The following is a 25929-nucleotide window of genomic DNA, read 5'->3' as shown; positions in this document are numbered from 1 at the left end:
CCTCTATGCCCCTCCTTCAGACCTCAGTTAGATTCTGTGCCCAGAAGAGACTGGACACACACTAGGGGAGCTCTACTGAGTTTCTCTAAGACTTTGTTAGGTTTTTTATTTTCAGAGAGACCTGCTGGCTACAGGCTCTCTGCTTCGTGGGAGTAAGGGGAGAGAAGTCAGACCCACTTCTTCTGAGTTAAGGGCTCTGCTTCTTAGGCTACTGGACACCATTAGCTCCATTAGGGTTCGATCACTTGGTGCGCCTAGCTGCTTGTTCCCGAAGCCGCGCCGTCAACCCCCTCACAGAAGCCAGAAGAAAGAAGCCGGGTGAGTATACAGAAGACTTCAGTGACGGCAGAAGATATCAGATCTCCATTGCTCCCATACACACAGGCAGCACTATATGGGTGCAGGGCGCAGGGGGGGCGCCCTGGGCAGCAATTTTCCTCTTGGCTCTGAACTGGCAAAGTAATATACAATGCTTAGGCACTGTATAATGACCCCCGCCAGTATAAAAATATACAGGTATATAGGGACTGAAGCGCGCCGAGAAGGGCGCGTGGCTTAGCCCTCACAACTCTATACAGCGCCATTTTCTCCTCACAGATGCTGGGCCCGCCAAAAACACTGCTAAAATAGTTTCCAGTGTAAAAGGAGGGGGGGCACAGTTATTTAGTGCAGTAATAGGCATGATGCACTATATATATATATATATATATATATATATATATGTAAATATAAGGGGCGTGTGTAAAGTGAGTTGCTAAAAATTTCTGTTTTCTCTCTCAGAAATCTGCCTTTTTAACAATGTTGGTGGGGGTTTAGTACACGTGTGTCGACATGTGTGAGTGCTCTACCACAAACAGATAGGGGTATCCCTCTGTCGGCTTTGCCGATTTTCAGATGGTACTTGATTTATGTGATTAAGTGTCAGTAGGTCAGTAGTGTAAGCTTTTCTAAAGTACACACTGTTTGGGGTAGACAGACGTATGTGGGTGTCCCTGTCGGCACCACCTATTAGGACTGGGTGTACAGTAATGTAAAAGACTATACCTGTATATTTATATATGTATGGTACGTTTGCATTGAGCTGTAGCTCGAGTACAATAGTATTTATGGGGGCGTCCTAGTGAACTTAGGTATATGTTTCCCTCAGACCCCTCGGGATCACAAAGATGTTATTTTGCCCAGTTACTACTCCCGGTTGTCGACACGAATACTATTTTCTATGTCGGTCATAATGTTTCCTGATTAGATCCGCAACATTGGCATCCAGTACATGCTCATACACATTAATGTCACTAGGGACCCTGATGCTCCTGACAAATATATATATATATATATATATATATATATGAGATGTATATATAGCTATATGTGTATATTTATGTGTATTTAAATGTGTACATTGATGTTACAGTTTATTATGAATGCTGAAGTAAAGCTATTCCTTCTCATGTGCTGGTTGCTCTGTTGATGAAGCTCTAGGTCAGCCGTGACAAGGTGGTCTCGAATCCTCACGAGGAGTCCGAGCGTTTATTCTTTTCCAGCCGTGGATAGGATAAAGTGAAAGTCAATCCCTGGTCTGCACGGGGCCCTGTCACAAAGGATCGTATACAGGAAGCTAAGTGATATTTTAATTATATGCTTTGATGATATTTGCATTACATACGCATGGGGGAGTGCTTGTATTCAGAGATGGTCGGTTACCTTGTTATCCGATATAATTACCCTGGGGAGAAATGGGATATTCCTTGGGTCTTATCTAGTACATTGCAGCTTGCTGCCGTGCGACTACAAGAAGTATGCGCTGACTCCGAGAAATACGGGGGTATCTTCCCTATGCAGGGATAATATGGTTTGGGCATGACTTGGTTAAGTTGATCTCGGCAGATACCACTGGTAAGTCTACCTTCTTGGGCTATGTTCCATCACAACGGTTGGTGACGCATTTGTTGTGGGATGCAGTCATTTTGACCGGTTGGATACCGTTGTTATTCCCCTTCTTTGTAGGGAGAGGGAGGTGGAAAGATAAGCAGCCTTTTCAAATTCACAGAACCTGATATCGTCCTAGGTCTACCACATCCACCGCAGGTCACTGGGTCGGTCTTGCTGGAGCCCACATCGGTGGGAACTCTAATACTCTTCAGTCAGTCCTAGAATTTCCAAATTGATCTTACAGATTCTCCTCGGAAGAGGTAGTATGCAACGCCTTACAAGTGTTGGGTCAGGATCAGGACATTGTCCTGCTGTCCCAAAAAAAAAAAAAAAGCTGTTATTCAAGCTTTTTTCGTGCTTCTAAACCAGGACAGCTCGGTCAGAACAATTCCTTAAAAGATTTCTACTCAAGGAAATGAACTACAAGATGGAATCTCTCGAGGCACGGATCTCCATCCTGTAGAAGAAGAAACAGGGTTTAAATGCGGTCATCCGCATTAAGTTTACCTAGTTTTGCTATTCAGGATTGTCATTGCCATTTCACCGGAGTGATAGCAGTTAGATGATTTTCCTTCTGTAGTAAGAACAATTATTATCCTGTACTGGGACGCTCTCCTGACTAAGGCGAGGTCAAGAAACAAGTGGTGTAATTCGTTGTTTCTCTCTGACGGTTCTTAAACACAAAAAAATTGTTGTTGATCCCTCCGACGCAGAGGTCGGAGTTGGGAATAAGATTAGATACTGATCTGTTAAGAGTTTCTTAATTCCTGTGGAAAAAGATCTGATGATCCACAATCGGATCAGATTTGCAAAAACCCGTCAATACGTTCCGTTGATGCAGAAGATGGTTGCGGCCTACGAGGCCATTCGGTGAGCAGGTCAAATGCCAGAGTTTTTTTGCGGGACCAGTTGGACAGGTGGTCCGGGTCTTACCTGCACATGCACCGGAAAATAATCCTATTTTCCAGGACCAGGATATATCTCCTGTGGTGGCTTCTCACTTCTCACCTCCTAGAGGGACAAAAGTTAGGGATCCAGGATTAGATCCTGGTGTCCATGGATATAAGTCTCCGAGGCTGGGGAGCAGTCTTTCCAGGAGAAGTGTTTCCAGAGGGAAAGGATCAAGCCGGAAAGCTTGTCTGCAATAAGTATTCTTGGAGTAGACGCTATTTACAACGGAACATCTTCTTCGTGTTCTGCCCGTCTTCTTTCTGTCGGCTAAACAGCAGTGGCGTAAGTAAGCCGCTAGGGCGGAACGAGGTGCAAAGCGAAAAAGTTTCCGAGGAGCGGAAAGGCATGTAAACGCTCTATTAGAGGTCGTCGTTCCGGGTGAAGACAACGGAGAAATAGACTTCCTCAGCAGACACGATCTCCATCCCGGAGAGTGCGGTCTTCGTCAAGAAGTTTTCACGGAAGTGACAAGTCTTTGGAGAATTCCTCGATTGAACATGTTGGCATCTCGCCTCAACATGAAACTTCAGGGATATTGTTCCGGGTCGAGGGACACTCAAGCTATAGCGGTGGACGCTCTCGTGACACCTTGGGTGTTTCAGTCGGTCTATGTGTTCCCTCCTCTTTCACTCTTTCCGAAGGTGATAAACTTAAGAAAAACAAAGGTTCAGGCGACCCTCATTGTTCCGGTCTAGCCAAAAAGGGCTTGGTATCCAGATTATCAAGACTTACTCATAGAAGATCCCTGACCTCTTCCTCTACGAGTGGACCTGTTACAGCAAGGACCGGGCGTGTATCAAGACTTACCGCACCTGCGTTTGACGGCATGGCGACTGAACCTATCCTAGCCCGAAAGGGTATTTCCGGTGAAGTCATTCCCACATTACTTCAGGCTAGGAAAGGAGTAACAGCGAACCTTTGCCTCAGTATTTGGAGGAAGTGTGTGTCTTGTTGTGTATCCAAGAAGGCTCCTACGAAAGAATTTCAGCTGGGTCGTTTCTCCATTTTTTGCAACCATGTGTGGATGCAGGCCTAAAGTTAGGCTCCATTAAAGTGCAAGTTTCGGCCTTATCAATTTTCTTTCAGAAAGGAATTGGCCACCCTTCCAGAAGTTCAGACTTTTGTGAAAGGAGTGCTGCACATCCAACCTCCGTTTGTGCCCCCAGTGGCGTCATGGGACCTTAACGTGGTGTTGCAGTTTCTTATGTCACACTACTTGGAACCTTTTATGAAAGGCTGAGTTAAAATTTCTCACTTGGAAAGTGGTCATGCTATTGGCCTTGGCGTCCGCAAGGCGGGTGTCGAAATTAGAGGCTTTGTTTTACAAGAGCCCCTATTGGATCTTTCATGTAGATAGAGCGGAATTGAGAACTTGGCAACAATTTCTGCCAAGAGTGGTTTCTGCTTTTCACATGAACCAACCTATTGTGGTGCCTGTGGCTACTGAAGCCTTGGCTGATTTGAAGTCTCTCGATGTAGTCAGAGCTTTGAATATTTATGTCACCAGAACGGCTCAGATTGGGGAAACAGTCGCTCTGTTTATCCTGTATGCTCCCAACAATAGTGGGGCCCCTGCTTCTAAGCAGTCTGTTTCATGCTGGATCTGTGATACGATTCGGCATGCTTATTCTACGGCTGGATTGCCGGTGCCGAAGTCGGGGAAGGCCCATTCTACCAGGTCGGTGGGCGCTTCTTGGGGCAGATGCCCGAGGAGTCTCGGCGGTTCAACTTTGCCGAGCGGCTACTTGGTCGGGTTCAAACACTTTTGATAAGTTCTACAAGTTTGATACCCTGGTGGATGAGGACCTCATGTTTGCTCAATCGGTGCTGCAGAGTCGGCCGCACTCTCCCGCCTGGTCTGGAGCTTTGGTATAGACCCCATGGTCCTTTTGGAGTCCCCAGCATCCTCTAGGACAGTGGTTCTCAAACTCGGTCCTCAGGACCCCACACAGTGCATGTTTTGCAGGTAACCCAGCAGGTGCACAGGTGTATTAATTACTCACTGACACATTTTAAACGGTCCACAGGTGCAGCTCATTATTTCACTTGAGATTCTGTGAGGAGACCTGCAAAACATGCACCGTGTGGGGTCCTGTGGACCGAGTTTGAGAACCTGTGCTCTAGGACGTATGAGAAAATAGGATTTTTTTTTTTTTTTTTTTTTCAAAACAATGTTTATTGAAGAAGATTAGAAATAGATATACAAACTTCCAAGTCTGGAATCACAGTGGAAAGGTACAAATATTGAAAGGCGAGGTAGGTCAGGTTCATACAATAATGTCTCGGTATGAGTAATATACATGCAGAGTTACATATAGTACATATAAGAGATTGGTAATAGGTGGTATCCATGGGATATATTTCTCTCCTATTGGTTAGGATTACCATCCTGCTCAGTGAAGTGTAAAATTTGGTATTCAATAAGCACGAAGGAATCCAACGAGAGTAGAGACATGTAATAAATCTCAGTATCTGACCAGTTAGCCTCTTAGCATCTGGGACCCATTACAGACAAGGAGAAAGAAAGCATAAAACAAAGAGAGAATAGCCCTTCCTCAAACAATTTTCTATTTTGTAAAGAAGATTGGGTAAGTAAAAATTTGAAATCGTACAAATTATAGAGGAAAGGTAAAAGAGAAGAAAGAGAGAGGAGGGGGGGGGGGAGAAAGGGAAGAGGGGGGGGGGTGGACAAGACATAAAACAGGACAATATACATCTTCATTATTCTCTAAAGAAATATTTATACCATAAGACTGATAGGTTGGATATGTGTCCAGTCGACAGCGAGAAGTAGATAGTATTTACCGGTTCAACACGTTTCTACCTTAGCAAAGTTAAGGGTATTAAACAAGCTGTCTATATAAATACCAAGTAGTGGGTTCAAAGATTTTCTGAATTCTGAGTTGCGTGGCGTTATCAAAGCTTTGAATAACAGTTTCCCATTTCCCATAGAATCTAGGGGCCCCTGACTCTATGTCCGGTACTAGGGCCTGTCGCTCATAGAATATGTTATTTAGTAGGGAGGCTCTCATTTCTGCAATAGTCGGAGAATGTCTGTGCAACCAATGGGTGAGGATTAATTTTTTAGCGATAGTAAGGATAACGGTCAGGGCAGGTATAATCTTCTGTTTGTGTGGTCCCAAGTTCCAATCTGAAAAGCAGTAGAATAGACATGCAGTAGGGAGCTTGTTAATTCGAATTGAAAAAATATCATTAATATGGTTTATCAGCTTGTTCCAGAAATTTCTTATTTTCCTGCAGTCCCAGAAATTATGATAGTAGGTGGCCTCAGCCATCCCACATTTAAAGCATCGACCCGTAGAGGCCAGGGTGAAATAGGAATGCTGTTTCGGGGAGATGTAGGCTCTATTTAAGAATTTGAGGTGAGTCTCTTGCAAAGCTGCAGACTTTAAATATTTAAATGTGGGGGACAGTGTAGACATAAGTACCGACATATCCAGGAAATCAGGTATGTCCCGCTTCCAGCGTGAATGGAGAACACTTTGCAAGGGTGTTTTCCCTGAGTCTATGAGGATGGAATATAAATTACGCAGCCTATATCCTATGGTCAGATTTAGACGCAGAAGGGGGGTAAGAGGGTCAATGGCCGTATCAAGGGCCATTCCAGGTGGTAACGACTGTGCAAAATGACGGGATTGGAGGTACATGTAAAATTGGGAGTTGGGTAGACCATATCTATCTGATAATGCAGAGAAAGAGTGGATCCTGCCCCCAGGGTCAAAGATATCTCGGATGCACGAGATGCCCTTCTCTTTCCACGTCAGATAAGCACAGCCGTCCAAACCAGGGGGAAACTGTGGGTTGCCCCAAAAGGTGGTGTATGGGGAGTTAGAGGAGTTTCTGTGTAATCGCTTGTTGATAGATTTCCAGGCTTTACAAGTGTCTTAAAAGAGTATGTTGGATTTTATATGTGAAGGGATCAGTGAGGTAGGTGCATGAAGGAGAGCAGCTGGGGAAAAAGGGTGAAAGAGGTGTTCCTCTATGTTGGGGAGGGTATATACGGAGCCACCAGAGAACCAATCTACCATGTAGCGATACATGGCTGCATTTGAGAAAGCAGAGATGTCCGGCATCCCAAAACCACCCTCCTGTCGCGGCAGTCGCAAAACTTGGCGTGATACTCTAGATTTCTTTTTTGCCCAGATGAATCTTGTAAACAGGGAGTCAAATCGTTGGATATCTGACTTGGAGAGTTGCAGGGGAAGCATCTGGAGGAGATAGGATAATTTGGGAAAAACGAAGCTTTTAATAACCACTACCCTACCAGACAATGACAGAGGTAAATCCATCCATCCGTTCAGTATTTTCTCCGCCGAGGAGTATATCTGGTGGAAGTTAGCAGAGTATAGGGCGTCTAGACTATGGGGAATCATGATGCCTAGGTATTTAAGTGGAGAGCGGCAAATTGTGAATTGTGTCAGTGTAGGGGATAGAAGGTTTGCAGAATGACCAGAGCCTAGAGGGAGGAGGCGTGACTTGTCATAGTTCACACGAAATCCCGAGAAGGAGCTAAAATGGTCTATAATGCACTTTATAGCAGGGATGGAGGATTGGGGTTTAGAGATAAATAAAAGCATGTCATCGGCAAATAGACTGAGTTTCACTTCAGTGGACCCAACGACAATACCCGTATATTTTAGGGACATGCGCAGTGCAGTGGCCAGAGGTTCTATCGCTATAGCGAATAGAAGGGGTGAAAGGGGGCATCCTTGTCTGGTCCCTCTATGGAGGGGGATGGGAGAGGACATATAATTGTTAGAGAGGATTTGAGAGGAAGAGTCATGGTAGAGAAGGCGTACTGCATGGATGAAGGCCTCTGGGAACCCAAACCTGTGCATGGTGTCAAAAAGGTGGTCCCATGTAACTAGGTCAAAAGCCTTCTCAGCATCAAGGGAGAGAAGGGCATAGGGGTTCTGGTCTCCCGAAGTCTCCAACCACTGCATGACAGTCAGTATCTTACGCACATTTACCGTGGAGTGGCGCCCCCAGATAAATCCCGTCTGGTCCTCCTGTATCAGAGAGGGCAAGAGAAGCTTTACCCGGTCTGCCAAGATCTTGGTATATATCTTGTAATCCGTATTCAATAAGGATATAGGTCTATATGAACTGGGAAGCAGGGGGTTTCTCCCTGGTTTATGGAGAATTTTCAGGATCGCGGCATTGAAGTATAGGGGAGGGGGTGTTCCAGACAGCAACAAGTCGAATAGTTCACAAAGGGGTTTGACCAGTTGAGGGGCCAATATTTTATAGTATTCATTGGTTAGACCATCCGGTCCAGGGGTTTTGTTTGGTTTCAAACCTTGAATCGCGTGGAGCACCTCCTCCTCAGTAATGGGGTTCAGTAGGGGTTGGGATGAGGTAGTGGGCAGAGAGGGGAGCGTAAGGGAAGACCAGAAAGAGTGTTGTTGTTGGTGATCAACAGAGGGTTCAGAGTATAATGAGGAATAAAAAGATTGCAGAACCTCAGACACCTGGCCACAATCATGTACCACCGTGCCGTCTGCCTTGGTTAAAGCATGTATAAGTGTTGGGGGATGTTGACCTTTTAAGAGATTTGAAAGCAAACGACTAGATCGATTGCCAAATTTATGGAATCTACATTGGGACATAAACGTTAATTTAGATTCGGTTTGAGATAAGAGTTTGTCAAAAAGGGATTTTTGTTCATAGTAGAGTTTTCTGGAGCTTGGGGTGGGGGACTGTGTGAATGCTTGGTAGGCGTCAGTGAGTTTTGATTGAGCATCAAGATACAGAGCTTGTGTGTCTTTCTTATGTTTGGAGGTGAAGGAGATAATAGAGCCTCTTAGTACTGACTTAGACGTTTGCCAGAACAGGAGCGGTGATTCATTCTCTGCGGTTACATTACAATGTTTAAAGTCAGCCCATGATGCCTCCAGCATGTTTCTAAATTGAATGGAATTGGTCAAGTGGGATGGAAAGCGCCACTGTCTGACAGGACCTCTATTGGGGAAGGTGGCGAGAGTCATCCAGCAGACCGCATGGTCCGACAAGGACACCGGTTCTATTTCAGAGGTCTGCACCCTGGTGAACATAGAAGTCGAGATGAGCAAATAATCGATTCTCGACAGTGTACCATGAGCAGCCGATAAACATGTGTATTCACGGTCAACTGGATGACAGGCCCGCCACACATCCACCAAATGCAGCTGTGACATTAAATATGGTAAACCATATTTGGGGGTATACCGGGTAGATCTGGATTTGGTATTTCTATCAAGAGCGTTGGATACCGTGGAGTTAAAGTCACCTGCTAGTACTACCTGTTTATGTGAGTGTGGGTGCAGTTTAGCGGCAATGGACAGAAAGAAGGGTTGGGGATCAATATTGGGGGCGTATACATTACACAAGAGAAAACGTGAGTCCTCTAGAGTGACGTCTACAATGAGGAATCTGCCTCCGGGATCAGATTGGGAGGAATGAAGGTCTACTTGGACTGAGCGTCTAATCAAAATGAGAACCCCACGGGCCTTGGTAGTAAATGGGGCGGACGCCAAGACTCTCCAGCCCAGGCAGTTGAGTTTGTCAATCTCAGGGGGAAGGAGATGAGACTCCTGAAGAAATGCAACATCTACATGCAGTTTAGACAAGTAAAGTAGAATTTTCTTCCTCTTTATGGGGGAGTGGAAACCACCTACATTATATGTGCCAATTTTTAAACTGGTCATAATACTGTTGAAAAGACCAGTTTTGGCAATAAGTGAAACCAATACTGTCATATCTACTAAATACATTGCTAGCTTGGACATTGAGAAGCAACAGGACAAGACACATAGAGGAGAGAACAATGGGTGAAGGAGGTGGGGGAAAGTAAAACAGAGGATCCAGAAAAAGTGGATCAAGAGGTTAACATCAAAAGTGCACTTCGGGCACAAAAATAATTTAAATAAACCTATAGTTCGCCAAATGGAGAACCAGATAAGAGCTCCAGGCTTGCCCCAGCCCTGGTACTGTGAGACAATAAGCATAGCTTATATATAGCATAAACAAAACATAACTAAAAACAACATATGGAAAATTTTAGGTTGTAAGGCGCCTTAAAGTGAGCATCCCATTCAGATTGGGGTTAAACGGTGAAATGGCACCCGACCTAGCAATTAAATCGGTAAGAGAGGCGCCTCCTCCCACAACCAATTTCAAGAACCTCTAGTGAGTAACGGCTATAACATAAACAGGTTCATCGGAGCAATAAAGTAATCGCCATTAAAGGAGGATGGAACCACGCTAAGGAATTTTGCAACCGTGGTTAGCAATCAGAAGTCGAGTCCGTTGAAGGCGGGTGTAGTGAAGAACGGCCGTTCTCCTCTTCCAACATATATGCTTCCGCATCAGCCACGGTGGAGAAGTCTGTAAATGAAGATCCTTTGAACAGACGCAATCGGGCCGGGTATATGAGAGCAAATTTTCTATTTGCTTTGACTAGGCGGGAACAAAGTGGGGTGAATTCACACCGTGCCCTGGCCACCTCTGCCGAATAATCTTGGAAGATAAAAATCCTCACGTCGTTCCATTGTAAATTCCGCTTACGTCGAGACGCAGACCAGATAGTGTCTTTATGGATGTAATTCAAACAACGGAATATAACGGCCCGGGGTCGGGAATCCTGTGTAGACCTTGCCGGACCAATACGATGGGCCCTCTCCACAATCATACCTGCGCAGGAATCTTGAATGTCAAGCAGATCAGGCAGCGTGTCTTGTATGAAGGAAAAGAGTGCTGGCCCTTTAAGTGCCTCAGGCAGCCCAACCACTCTTAGGTTATTTCGACGTGATCTGTTCTCGAGATCGTCGACCTTATTAAGAAGCTGGTAATGGGATTTCTGAAGAAAGGCGTACTGTTCCTTTAAATCAGCGACGTCATGGAAAGTCTCCCCAAGGCGCTGTTCATTAGCTTGCACCCGTTTGGAAAGCTGTTTAAACTGTGATTTGATGTCATGTACTGCCTGCGTGACTTTTGCAGCATGAGATTCCATGATAGGGTTAATGGAGTCCTGAATTGCCTTTACCATGTCAGAGTATGTAATGGGGCCCTCAGTCTGTTCTGTGGTCCTATTAGACTTCTGTGTTGAGGGGACAGCATGTGCAGAGAGAACTGTGTTCACAGAGGAGTCAGATGAGGAAAGTAACTCACGTTCTGTGTGTACTGGCTGCTGCTGCGGCTGTGTCTGCTGTCCGGTGGCCATCTTGGAATCCCCTTTAGTTTTTGCAGAACGTTGTTTAAGGGGTTTAGCCGCTTCTGGGGCGGCCAGGAAGCGTTCCATCAGGTGCCAGAGGTATTCTCACAAGCAAGTGAGGGGTCCGGGAGCGGGTTGTGTCGCTATGTGCAGCGTGAGGGCTAGCGCGGGCTGGGGCGGCACACGGAGCTCACACTGCTGCTGCTGCACGCATCGGCGCCGTACCCGGAAGTCTCGAGAAAATAGGATTTTAATACCTACCAGTAAATGCTTTTCTCTTAGTCCGTAGAGGATGCTGGGCGCCCGTCCCAGTGCGTACTATATCTGCAGCTGTTGGTTGTCGTTACACTCAAGTGGTGTTTCTTTCAGTCAACTCTGTTGCTGCTTTGCTGCTGCTATTCATGCCATGGCATGCGGTATGTGATTATTGGTCGTGTTTACACACAGTTTGTGTTACATTTTGATCAGCATATTGCTGTATGTTTTTCCATGCCGTCAGCTGGTGTTCTATTGAATACCACGTTCTGCGGCATGTTCGAGGTGTGAGCTGGTATGACACTCACCGTGTTTAAACAATAAATTCTTTCCTCGAAATGTCCGTCTCCCTGGGCACAGTTTTCTAACTGAGGTCTGGAGGAGGGGCATAGAGGGAGGAGCCAGTTCACACCCATTCAAAGTCTTATAGTGTGCCCATGTCTCCTGCGGATCCCGTCTATACCCCATGGTCCTTTTGGAGTCCCCAGCATCCTCTACGGACTAAGAGAAAAGGATTTACCGGTAGGTATTAAAATATACACACATACATACATATATATATATATATATATATATACACACACACATACATATATACATATATATACACACACACACACACACACACACACACACACACACACACACACAGGTTGAGTATCCCTTATCCAAAATGTTTGGGACCAGAGGAATTTTGGATATCGGATTTTTCCGTATTTTGGAATAATTGCACACCATAATGAGATAGACCTAAGCACAGAATGCATTTATGTTACATATACACCTTATACACACAGCCTGAAGGTAATTTTAGCCAATATTATGTATAACTTTGTGCATTAAACAAAGTGTGTGTACATTCACACAATTCATTTATGTTTCATATACATCTTATACACACAGCCTGAAGGTCATTTAATACAATATTTTTAATAACTGAGTATTAAACAAAGTTTGTGTACATTGAGCCATCAAAAAACAAAGGTTTCACTATCTCAGTCTCACTCAAAAAAGTCCGTATTTCGGAATATTTGGATATGGGATACTCAACCTGTATATATATATATATATATATATATAATATATATATATATATATATTTATTTATTTATGGACATTTATAATGAATGCTGAGGTTAAGTTCCTCCTTCTCAGGTGCTGAGCGCTCTGTTGAAAAAAGTCGGGGTCAGCCCTGACAAGATGGTTTCAAATCCTCAAGAAATTTCCGAGTGTTTATTCTTTTCCCGCCGCGGAGAGGATAAAGTGGGTGTTACCCCCTGTTCTGCAGGGGGCCCTGTCACAAAGGATCGTATGCAGGAAGCTACGTTATATTCAAGTTATGTGTCCACGCGTACGTTAATTATACCTGCTATTGCATGTACATGGGGGAGTAGTAGTAGTAAGAAATGGTCGGTTACCTTGTCATCCGATATAGATACCCTGGGGAGAGATGGGATACTCCTTAAGTTGGGTCATATCTAGGACACTGCAGCATACTGCCATGCGACTACAAGGGATATAGGACTCTTGAGTTCGCGGGCCAATTCCATAGCGGTCTCGGCTAGGAGGGCGTTGTGGATTCACCAATGGAATGCTGGTGCTGACTCCGAGAAGAAATGGAGTTTCTTTCCTATGAAGGTAAAGCCTGGTTTGGTGACGGCCTCGTTAGTTTGATCTCGGCAGATGACGCTGGTAAGTCTACCTTCTTGCCATATGTTCCCTCACAACGGATGATGACGCATCATTGTCGGATGCAGTCATTTCGGCATAATAGATACAGATCCCCCTTTTCTTTGCAGGTAGAGGAAGGAGGAAAGGGAAGAGGTCAGCAGCCTCTTCAATATTACCGGAGCAGACATCATCCTCTGTTGTCACGTCCACCGCATGACGTTGGGACTCCCTTGTGGGAGCCCACACCGGTGGAACCACGTCTAAAAACTCTTCGGTCAGTCCTGGAACGGACCTGGACCCGTGGGTTTTATGAATAGTGTCCCAAGGGTGCATACTGGAGTTTCCAGACGTTTCCCCTCACCAATTTTTCTGATTACCGATTCTCCTCCGGACGGGGAGGTAGTATGCGACACAATACAAAGGTTGTATCAGGATCAGGTCATTGGCACAACAGGGAGAAGGGTTTTCATTCAAGCCTCTTCGTGGTCCAGAAGCCAGACGGCTCGGTCAGGCCAATCCCTAATTTTCTACTTAAAAAAATTCAAATCCAAGATGGAATCTCTCAGGGCAGTAATCTCCAATCTGGAAAAAGGAGTTTTTTTTCATGGTCTCAGTAGACACAAAGAAGACCTAATTACATTTTCCTCCGCATTAGGCTTGCCTGAAGTTGCAATTCAGGGGTGTCATTACCAATTTCAGACGTTGCTGTTGGTCTGTCCACAGCTCCAAAGATTTTCACCAGGGTGATAGTGGTAATGATGGTTCTCCGTCGCTAGTACGGAGTCACAATTATCCCGTACTGGGACGATCCCCTGATAACGGTGTGTTCAAGGAACCAGTTGGTGAAAAACATTGCACTCTCTCTGTCAGTTCTTCAACAACAGGGTTAGCTCCTGAACTTGCCAGAATCACTGTTGGTCCCAACGACGCGGTTGTCTGTTTTGGGAATAATACTAGAAAAGGAGTTTTTGTTTTCTTCCAGTGGAAAAGGCTCTGGAGAGCCAAAGTCTGATAAAACAAATTCCGAGTCCAGCAAGAGTGTCATTTCATCAATACATTTGGTTGCTGGAAAAGATGGTGGCAGCCTATGAGGCCACTCGATTTGGCAGTTTCCATGCCAGGGTGTTCCAGAGGGACCTGTTGGACAAGCGGTTCCCACCTACACATACACTGGAAGATAATCCTGTCTTCCAAGACCGGAATCTCACTCCTGTGGTGGCTGCGCAGTTCTCACCTCCTACAGGGGCGCAGGTTCGAGATCCAGGACTGGATCCTGGTGACCACGGATGCGAGCCTCCGAGGCTGGGGGGGGGTCACTCAGGGGGAAAACTTCCAAGGAAGTTGGTCAAGTTAGGAAACTTGTCACCACATAACCGGTCTAGAATTAAGGGCCGTTTACAACGATTTTCTACAAATGAAAAGCAGAACAGCAATGGCAAAAGCCACAAGGATTTTCCGCTGGACGGAGAAACATACAAGCGATTTGTCAGCGATGTTCGTTCCAGGAGTGGACGACTGAGAAGCAGACCTCCTCAGCAGACGGTCTCCATCCAGGAGTGGGGAGACCTCCTTCAAGTAGTCTTCGAAGGGGTGACATGTCTTTGGGATTTCCTCGAGTAGGAACAACAAGAAGCTTCAGAGTTCCAGGTCAAGGGACCCTCAAACAGGAACAGGGAATACACTGGTGACACCGTGGGTGTTTCCAGTTGGTATATGTATTCCCTAAGTTTCTCTTGTTCCAAAAGTTCAGGGTTCATACAAAGAAAATTCGGCCAAGCCTCATGGTCCCAGACTGGCCAAGGAGAGCTTGGTATCCAGAGCTCAGGAATTACTCTTAGGAGATCCCTGGCCTTTTCCTTTGCGCGAGGACCTGTTGCGACAGGGGCCATGCATGTATTAGGACTTACCGCGGCTACGTTTGACGACATGGCGGTTGAACGCCAGATCCTAGTCCGTAAGGGTATTCCCATGGAAGTAGTTCCCACACTTATTCGGAGTAGAAAAGGGGTAATAAGAATACTGTAAAACAATGGAGTGTGTGTATTCTGGCGCAGTGTAAGTATCAGCCCAATCTCAATCCTCTTGTGATCTGCCCAACCTCAAATCACACAAAGTAGTCAGAAATAAAAATGAAGTGAGAGATCAAAGGCGCTACTAAATGAATAAAGCGATAATAGAGAAACTAAATATATATCACGTGTTCTCTGTAGTCATGTATTAATAAAGATTTTCTTCTTATCCAGTGTCAATGATAAATTTTCTTTTGTCAATTCAAGCAACTCCCAGATGTTACATGCATAGAGAAAACAAACAGGAAACAAAAAATGTGTAGTATTGTTTGCTATAAGATGATAATAATGAGTCCCGTGAGTTCTTCAAGTGGAAAAGAACCCTGTATGGTGGAAATCTTGATAGTAGAGAAAGGGACAGTTCCTCACCACCACTTCATATAGAAGTAAACGTACCAAAACTCACTTAAAAGAGTACAGCACCATGCATATCAAGGTATCTTTTATACTTCTTAATGAAGAACAGCAAAACAGGATTTAATCCGTTCAATTGAACGTACCACACTCACGTTCTTAAAAGGTGGATATCCTCATATAGTGGTTTCTTTAGAATGGATGTGCATGAAACTTCTCTCCAAAAAAACTAATTTATTGCCACAAATTCAATAATTACAAGAAATAAAAAATGAAATTCCACAAAATGGTATAAAATGAGTGGGTCAGATGTAATATGACTACCACAGGTGAATTCCGGACTAACACCTATGCACCACAACTATGATATACCTTAGGAATTTTGATGGTAAAAGGAGAAATCGATAAAACACGAATTAATCACCGTCTGGAAGCACCAACGCCGTTTCGACACAAGGTCTTTTTCAAGGTGTATATAGACACTGGATAAGAAGAAAATCTTTATTAATACAGGACTACAGAGAACACATGTGATGTATATTTAGTTTCTCTATTATCGCTTTATTCATTTAGTAGCGCCTTTGATCTCTCCTCACTTCATTTTTATTTAGAAAAGGGGTAATGTCTAAACATTACTACAGGTTTTGGAGAAAATAGGTTTCTTGGTGTGAATCCAAGAAGACTCCTACGGCAGAGTTTTCAACTATTAAAATCGTCCTTATCGGTTTTCTTTCAGAATTATTTGGACTCCTTGTCAGAAGTTCAGACTGTCGTGACGGGAGTGTTGCACATCCAACCTCTTTTTGTGCCCCAGTGGCACAAGGGAATCTTAATGGGGTGTTGCAGTTCCTTCAATCACATTGGTTTGAACCTTTACGTAAGCAGGAGTGAAATTCCTTACTTGTAAAGTGGTCGTCAGGTTGGCCTTGGCATACGCAAGGCGAGTGTCTGAGTTAGCGGTCTGGTCTCACAAGAGACCTTATTTGATCTTTCATGAAGATAAAGCAGAGTTGGAAACTCGTCAACATTTTCTACCAAAGGTGTTTTCTTCTTTCCACATGTACCAACCTTTTGCGGTGCCGGTGGCTACGGTCGCCTTCGTTGAATCGAAGTCTCTGCATGTGGTCAGAGTTTTGAAAATTGATGTCGCCAGGATGGCTCCGTTTAGGAACACAGGCTCTGTTTGTCCTGTTTGCTCCCAACAAGATTAGGTGTCCTGCTTCCAAGCAGACCGTTGCGCGCTGGATCTGTGGTACGGTTCAGCATGCTCATCTCACGGCAGGATTGACGTTACCGAAATAGGTGAAGGCCCATTCTACTAGAAAGGTGGGCTCGTCCGGGGCGGTTGACCGGAGAGTTTCGGCATTGCATCTTTGCCGAGCAGCTATTTAGCAAACAATTGGGCTAAGTTTTGCAGTTTTAATACCTTGGCCGAGATTGACCTCACGTTGGTCATTCGGTACTGCAGAGTCATCTGCACTCTCCCGCCCGTTTTAGAGCGTTGGTATAACCCCATGGTTCTTGAAGTGTCCCCAGCATCCTCTAGGATGTATGAGAAAATAGGATTTTAATACCTACCAGTAAATCCTTTTCTCTTAGTCCGTAGAGGATGCTGGGCGCCCGTCCCAGTGCGTACGCATACTGTATCTGCAGTTATTGATTGTGGTTACACACAGGTTGTGTTACGATTTTTGTCAGCATATTGCTGCATATTCTTCATGCCGTTGGCTTGTGTTCTGTTGAATGCCACGTTCTGCAGCATGCTTAAGGTGTGAGCTGGTAAAATGCTCACCGTAGTTTAATAATAAATCCTTTCCTCGAAATGTCCATCTTCATGGGCACAGTTCCTTAAACTGGAGTCTGGAGGAGGGGCATAGAGGGAGGAGCCAGGTCACACCATTTGAAAGTCTTAAAGTGCCCATGTCTCCTGCGGATCCCGTCTATACCCCATGGTTCTTGAAGTGTCCCCAGCATCCTCTACGGACTACGAGAAAAGGATTTACTGGTAGGTATTAAAATCCTATTATCTATTCCTGTATTTATTTTGTCTGCCATGTACATCCTATGTTCCCTGCTGTCTGGAGCACTGTGGTGCCTTACAAACAAAGATAATATAACAATACTTATGTGCCAAAAATTATATTAATATGTTACACAAAGCATCTGCTGAAATAGACCATGAAAAATGAATAGTAATATTCACTCTATATATACTATGCACTTTATAAAATAATAATTTAAATTATATCACAAAAAAAGTGACTATACAATCACATATTAACTGTTCATAAATTACTCCAAAAGGTTTATGTTCTGACCATACTAAACTTTATATATTTAAAAAAAGGAGATTTATGGTAAGACAAACCATTGTTAAATCTCTTTCTGCGAGGTACACTGGATTCCACAGGGAATAACATTGGGTGTAGAGTTGGATCTTGATCCGAGGCACCAACAGGCTAAAGCTTTGACTGTTCCCAGGATGCACTGCATGCCTCCTCTATATCCCCGCCTCCAGGCACTGGAGCTCAGTTTTGTTAACCAGTCAATGCAGTAGCAGGTAAAAGAAACGATAGTAGTTAGCCACAGAGAACCACATTCTCACGACAGGAGAAGGAACCAGCGGCTAATGTCATACAAACCCAAAGAAGCTAAGTGCGTCAGGGTGGGCGCCCTGTGGAATCCAGTGTACCTCGCCGAAAGAGATTTAACAATGGTAAGTCTTACCATAAATCTCCTTTTCTGCAGCGAGCAACACTGGTATTCCACAGGGAATGACATCGGGATGTCCTAAAGCAGTTCCTCATGGGAAGGGACGCACTGTAGCGGGCACAAGAACCCGGCGTCCAAAGGAAGCAACCTGGTAGGCGAAAGTATCAAAGGCATAGAACCTGATGAACGTGTTCACTGAGGACCACGTAGCCGCCTTGCACAATTGTTCTAGGGACACACCACGACAGGCCGCCCAAGAAGGTCCATAAGAATTGTCCATAATAGCAGCAGGAGCTGGAAGTCCAGCCTACGCATAAGCTTGTGCAATCACCATTCTAATCTATCTGGACAAAGTTTGCTTATTTGCAGGCCAGCCACGTTTGTGAAAAACAAAAAGGACAAAGAGAATCAGATCTCCGAAGAGAGGCGGTTCTCTTCACATAGATATGGAGAGCCCGTACCACATCCAAAGACCGCTCTTTGGAGGACAAACCAGGAAAGATAAAGGACGGAACCACAATCTCTTGGTTAAGGTGGAAAGACGATACCACCTTCGGTAGATAACCAGGGCGTGTTCTAAGAACCACACGGTCATAGTGAGAATTCAGAAAGGGTGACCTACAGGACAAGGCACCTAAGTCCGACACACTTCGAGCAGAGGCAATAGCCGGCAAAAACAAAACCTTAAGCGAAAGCCATTTAAGGTCCACGACTCAAGAGGTTCAAATGGAGACTCTTGTAGGGCATCCAGAACAGACAAACCCCAAGGAGGGACATAGGGAGGCTGAATCCACCGAGTGAAAGTATGATCGTCAGGCGGAGATGCAATTTTTCTCTGAAATCATATCGACAAGGCTGAAATATGAACCTTGAGGGAGGTCAGACAAAGACCTAAGTCCAGGCCTTGTTGCAGAAAAGCCAAAAGTTTGGCAGTACTGAACTTGTATGCATCATAATTCTTATCCGCACACCAGATGAAGTAAGAATTCCAGACCCTATAATAAATCCGAGCCAAACCCGGTTTACGGGCTTGCAACATAATTTGATGACCGCCTCAGAAATTCCTTTGGCCCTCGGGAGTGAAGCTTCAAGAGCCATGCCGTCAAAGCCAGTCGAGCAGATCCTGGCAGATACAAGGGCCCTGCACGAGGAGGTCTGGGCATTGCAGAAGTAGAAGAGGACGCTCTATCGAGAGACTCTGCAGGTCTGAGAACCAATGCCGTCTGGGCCATGCTGTAGCGATTAGAAGTCGTATTCCTCCTTCTTGCTTGAACTTCCGTATTACCCTGGGGAGAAGTGACACCGGAGGGAACACGTATGGCAGCCGAAAGGATCCCTTGTTCTTGCTCCGAAGACCGGAACCTTGTGATTGTGTTGAAATGCCATCAGGTCCACATCTGGTAGGCCCCACTTGTCCACTAGGAGTTGAAAGACTTCTGGATGGAGGCTCCACTCTCCGGTTTGTACGTCCTGACGACTGAGGAAGTCCGCTTCCTAGTTGAGGACCCCCGGAATGAACACTTCCGATATGGCTGGCAGATGGTGTTCCGCCCATAAAAGAATCTTTGACACATCCATCATTGTCATGCGACTTCGAGTGCCGCCTTGATGATTTATGTACGCCACCATAGTGGTGTTGTCCGACTGTACTTGAACAGGCCTGTTCTGTACTAGAGGTAGGGCCAGTTTCAAAGCACTGAACACTGCCCTCAACTCCAGAATGTTTATCGGAAGGAGAGATTTCTCCCTGGTCCACCGACCCTACTCAATAGTTCATCCTGGAGCCACCAGCTCAGAGACAGACGAACTACCAGAGTCAAGGAAATCATGTGAGAGCTGATCCGGTGAGGCAGGCCATCCCACTTGGAAAGGATTAACCTCTGTAGAGGGCGAGAATGAAATTGAGCGTGCTCTACCATGTCGAAAGCCAACACCATGAGGCCTAGTACTTGCTGTGCCGAGTGTATCGACACACTTGGGCGAGAGAGGAAGCATCGTATCCTGTCCAGAAGTTTCAGGACCTTCTCTGGAGACAAGAACAAACGGTTGTGTGTGTGTGTCCAGTAATGCCCCCAGGTGCACCATGCTCTGTGCAGGGACCAGCGAGGATTTCTTCCAATTGATGAGCCACCCGTGGGCTTGTAGGAATTGGACCATCAGTTCGAGATGACGGGTGAGAACCTCTGGGGAGTTAGCCATGATCAGCATTTGTTCCAGGTACGGCAGGGTCCTGATGCCTTGACGACGGAGATCGTCCGTCATGACTACCATGACCTTGGTAAAGATCCGAGGAGCTGTGGTCAGTCCAAAAGGCATGGCTTGGAATTGATCATGTAGGTGGCCAATAGTAAACCGCAGATATCGCTGATGCGAAATGGCAATAAAGTATGTGCAGGTAAGCATCCTGTATCTCCAGGGATACCATATAGTCCCTGGGCTCCAAAGCCAGAACAATAGAACGAAGAGTTTCCATACGGAATTTCGACACCATCACAAATTTGTTCAAAGGCCTGAGGTTGAGAATGGGCCAGGAGGATCCATTCGGCTTCGGAACTAGGAACAGCATTGAATAGTACCCCCTGCCTCTCTGAGACAGAGGCACCGGCACTATCACTCCTGTGTCCAGGAGAGATTGTACCACCAAATGTAGAGTTTTTGCTTTTAACGGATCTGAAGGGATAACCGTCAAGCAAAACTGGTGAGGAGGACGTGTCTTGAAAGAGATGGTGTATCCGTGAGCGACGACCTGCCTCACCCAGGCATCTGAAGTGGTCTATAACCATACCTGGGCGAACCGCATAAGTCGGCCTCCCACCCTGGGGTCCCCCAGGGGGAGGCCCGCCCCGTCATGCAGCAGGCTTGTCTGGTTTGGAAGCAGACTGACGGGCAGCCCAAGAACGTTAAGGTTTGGGCTTACAGGTTTTGGAAGCGCGAGCCTGTTTCGGGTACGCCTGGCCTTTTGCTTTACTTGGAGGTCGAAAGATGGTACTCTTAGCCTTCGGAGCCGAAGGATTAGTACTTGGCAGACATGCAGTCTTAGCAGACACTAAGTCAGCAACAATCTTGTTCAGATCTTCCCCAAATAATATGTCTCCCTTAAAAGGGATTACCTCCAAGGTCTTTTTAGAGTCCAGGTCCACCGACCAGGACCTCAACCACAGAATCCGGCAAGCCAGAATGGACGTAGTAGACGATTTGGCCGCTAGAACACCGGCATCAGAAGCCGCCTCCTGAATGTAATGAGAGGCTGTGGTAATATATGAGAGACACTGTCTGGCATTATCAGAAAAATTCAGGAGGTAGCTCTGCCTCAATTGCGTGAACCCAGGCTTCAATACCTTTTGCAGCCCAAGAAGCTGCTATAGTGAGTCTATGTACAGCACCTGCAAGAGTGTAAATAGACTTCAAGCAACCCTCCATACGCCTATCAGTCGGTTTTTTCAGGGAGGTGACGGTAGTGACAGGCAGAGTAGACGACACCACAAGACGAGCTACATGCGAGTCCACTGGTGGTGGGGTTTCACAATTTTTACTTAACTTTGCAGAGAGGGGACAACGAGCTATCATATTTTTAGACAGGGAAAATTTCTTTCCTTGGAGACTCCCAGGATTCTTGACGTATGTCAACTAAATGGTCAGAATGTGGTAAGACTAATTTAGTAACCTTCTGACGTTTGAACTTATCAGGTTTCTTAGACGTATCTGGAGGGTCAATTTCATCATCAATCTGAAGAATCAGTTTGATAGCCTCCAATAGGTAAGGAACATCAACCTGTGTTGTAGATTCCCCATCAGAAGCATCTGCATGAGTGTCTGATGGATCAGTATATACCCCATCTTCATCGGATGAAGTATCCGAAACATAAGTGGATTGAGAGGAAGAAATGGCCCGCTTAAATGACCCTTGGGTCCTAGGAGGGCGAGGGTTAGGCTTTTGTTTAACCAAAAATAGGATTTTGGTTACCTACCGGTAAATCCTTTTCTCATAGTCCGTAGAGGATGCTGGGGTCCACATTAGTACCATGGGGTATAGACTGGTCCACCAGGAGCCAATGGCACTTTAAGAGTTTGAGAGTGTGGGCTGGCTCCTCCCTCTATGCCCCTCCTACCAGACTCCGTTTAGAAACTGTGCCCGAGGAGACGGACATCTTCGAGAGAAGGATTCAACACAGATAGTGGCGAGATTCATACCAGCTCACACATACAAGGCACATCAGGCTAACTTAGCCTGAAAACTCAGCAATCGCTGAAAACATTACTTACCAAATAACAATGCAGTACTTAACTAAAAACAAAGTTGTACTGAACCAGATAACAATTGCAGGAAAACGAAGCGCTGGGCAGGTGCCCAGCATCCTCTACGGACTACGAGAAAAGGATTTACCGGTAGGTAACAAAAATCCTATTTTCTCTTACGTCCTAGAGCAGTGATGGCTAACCTCGACACTCCAGCTGTTGTTGAACTACACATCCCAGCATGCCCTGCATCAGTTTTAGCATGGCCAAATAGCAAAACTGTAGCAGGGCATGCTGGGATGTGTAGTTCAACAACAGCTGGAGTGTCAAGGTTAGCCATCACCGTCCTAGAGGATGCTGGGGTCCACATTAGTACCATGGGGATGTACCAAAGCTCCCAGAACGGGAGGGAGAGCGCAGAGGCTCCTGCAAAACTGATTGACTGAACTTCAGATCATCAGAGACCAAAGTATCGAAGAACTTTGCAAACGTGTACGACCCAGACCAAGTTGCATCTTGGCAAAGTTGTAACGCCGAGATACCCCGGGCAGCCGCCCAGGAAGACCCCACCTTACGAGTAGAGTGGGCCTTGACAGACGTAGGACACGGCAAGCCTGCCGTAGAATACGCATGCTGAATAGTAAACCTGATCCATCAAGAGATCGTCTGCTTCTAAGGACACCCAATTTTCTTGGGATCATATAGGACAAACAGTGAGTCCGATTTCCAGTGACGAGCAGTCCTCTTCACATAGATTTTCAGAGCCCTTACAACATCCAAGGACTTTGATGAAATTGAGGAGTCAGTAGCCACTGGCACCACAATAGTTTGGTTGATATGAAATGCCGACACAACCTTCGGATGAAACTGCTGATGTGTTCGGAGCTCAGCTCCATCTTCGTGGAAGATCAAGTATGGGCTTTTACAGAACAAAGCCCCCAACTCCGACACACGTCTAGCAGAAGCTAAAGCCAACAACATGACAGCCTTCCACGTAAGAAATTTGACCTCAACCTCCTGTAGAGGCTTGAACCAGTCCGATTGGAGGAACTGCAACACCATGTTAAGGTCCGAAGGTGCCGTAGGCGGCACAAAGGGAGGTTGGATGTGCAGAACTCCCTTCAAAAAGATCTGAACCACAGGAAGGGCAGCGAATTGGCTTTGGAAAAAAATGGATAGGGCCGAAATCTGGACCTTCACAGATCCCAACCTCAGGCCCATATCCATGCCAGCTTGTAGGAAGAGGAGAAACCATCCCAGTTGAAACTCCACCAAAGGAAATTTCTTGGACTCACACCAAGATACATATTTTTTCCAAATTCGATGGTAATGTTTAGACGTTACTCCTTTCCTAGCCCTTCCGAGCTAGTATCAGGCGTTCAACCTCCATGCTGTCAAACGTAGCCGCGGTAAGTCTTGATAGGCGAACGACCCCTGCTGCAGCAGGTCCTCCCGAAGAGAAAGAGGCCTCGGCTCTTCTTGCAGTAGATCCAGAAGCTCCGCGTACCAAGACCTTCTTGGCCAGTCCGGAGCAATGAGGATCGCTTGAACCCTTGTTCTCCTTATGAGTTTTAGAACTCTTGGGATGAGTGGAAGTGGAGGAAACGCGTACACCGACTGGAACACCCACGAAGTCACTAGGACGTGCAACGCCACTGCTTGCGGGTCCCTCGACCTGGAACAATACCGCCGAAGCTTCTTGTTGAGACAAGAGGCCATCATGTCGATCTGGGGTACGCCCCAAAGATCTGTTTCTTCCTTGAACACCTCCGGATGGAGGCCCCACTCCCCTGGATGGAGATCTGTCTGCTGAGGAAGTCCGCTTCCCAGTTGTCTACTCCCGGAATGAAGATTGCCGACAGCGCAAACGCGTGCTTTTCTGCCCAGAGGATGATTCTTGTTACCTCTGCCATTGCAGCTCTGCTCTTCGTTCCGCCCTGTCAGTTTATGTAAGCCACCGTTGTCACATTGTCCGACTGAATTTGAATGGCCCGATTTCTCAGAAGATGGGCTGCTTGGAGAAAACCGTTATAAACAGCTCTTAGTTCCAGAATGTTTATCGGTAGGCTGGCTTCCAGACTTGACCACCTTCCTTGGAAGATTTCCCCTTGAGTGACTGCGCCCCAGCCCTGGAGACTTGCATCTGTGGTTAGAAGGATCCAATCCTGAATCCTGAATCCCGAACCTGCGGCCCTCCGGAAGGTGAGGTAATTGCAGCCTCCAGAGGAGTGAAATCCTGGCCTTTGGCGACGACGTATCCTCTGGCGCATGTGTAGATGGGATCCCAACCACTTGTCCAGTAGATACAGTTGGAAGGACCGAGCGTGAAACCTCCCATACTGCAGAGCTCATAAAAGGCCACCATCTTCCCCAGAAGGCGAATGCACTGATGAACTGACACCCGGGCTGGCTTCAGGACATCCTGGACCATCGTTTGAATCACCAACGCCTTTTCCTCTGGGAGAAACACCCTTTACACCTCCGTGTTGAGGATCATACCCAGAAAGGACAACCTCCTGGTTGGTTCCAATTGTGATTTTGGAAGATCCAGGATCCAACCATGTTCCCTGAGAAGCTGGGTTGTGAGTGTTATGGACCGTAACAGCTTCTCCATGGACGATGCCTTCATCAGCAGATCGTCCAGATATGGAATTATGTTCACCCCGTCTGCGGAGGAGAATCATTTCTCATACGTCCTAAAGGATGCTGGGGACGCTTCAAGAACCATGGGGTATAGACGGGATCCGCAGGAGACATGGGCACTTTAAGACTTTGAATGGGTGTGAACTGGCTCCTCCCTCTATGCCCCTCTTCCAGACTCCAGTTAGATTCTGTGCCCAGTGAGACTGGATGCACACTGAGGAGCTCTCCTGAGTTTCTCTGAAAAAGACTTTGTTAGGTTTTTTATTTTCAGGGAGACCTGCTGGCAACAGACTCCTTGCTTCGTGGGGCTGAGGGGAGAGAAGCAGACCTACTTCTGTGAGTTTCAAGGCTCTGCTTCTTAGGCTACTGAACACCATTAGCTCCAGAGGGTCTGATCGCTAGGTACGCCTAGATGCTCGTTCCCGGAGCCTCGCCGTCACCCCCCTTGCAGAACCAGAAGTCAGAAGACGGGTGAGTAGAAGAAGATCAGAAGACTTCAGTGACGGCTTTGAGGTACCGCGCAGCTGCCGCACTGCGCGCCATGCTCCCACACACACAGCGGCACTACAGGGTGCAGGGCAGGGCAGCATAAAACCTCACAAATTGGACTGGCAAAAGAGGTATAAAGTGCTTGGGCACTGAAACTAGACCCCCGCCAGTATAAATATGTAGAAAATAGCGGGGCTGAAGCGCGCCATTGAGGGGCGTGGCTTAGCCCTCACAGCTCTAATCGGCGCCATTTTCTCTACACAGAGCTGCAGAGACGCTGGTCCTGACCTCCTACACTGCTGTACAAGTAACAGGGTGCAAAACGGGGGGGGGGCACAGTAATTTGGTGCTGTATTATTAATATTAAAGCGCTAACAGGTCTGAGGCATTATATTAAAAGTTTCAGAA

At 46.2% G+C, this 25929-nt stretch overlaps 1 protein-coding gene across 3 annotated transcripts in view; it reads right to left on the bottom strand.

Annotated features, from left to right (window-relative positions):
* The window catches only part of UBXN8 (UBX domain protein 8), a 160071-nt gene that overhangs the window by 4729 nt on the left and 129413 nt on the right, over positions 1 to 25929 (bottom strand). The window contains exon 8 of one of the 3 annotated variants that reach the window (XM_063920011.1): positions 15819 to 15923. The exons of the other annotated variants lie outside the window; for them this stretch is intronic. Within the exon in view, the coding sequence (XP_063776081.1) occupies positions 15906 to 15923 (18 nt within the window). The 3' untranslated portion in view covers positions 15819 to 15905. Of the gene's footprint in view, positions 1 to 15818; positions 15924 to 25929 lie in introns of those variants that run through there. 3 annotated transcript variants of the gene reach the window in all.

The sequence above is a fragment of the Pseudophryne corroboree genome, chromosome 1, assembly GCF_028390025.1.
Source record: "Pseudophryne corroboree isolate aPseCor3 chromosome 1, aPseCor3.hap2, whole genome shotgun sequence".
NCBI classification, from domain to species: domain Eukaryota; kingdom Metazoa; phylum Chordata; class Amphibia; order Anura; family Myobatrachidae; genus Pseudophryne; species Pseudophryne corroboree.
The sequence above is the reverse complement of the archived record's forward strand: the minus strand, read 5'-3'. Positions and strand labels throughout refer to the sequence as shown.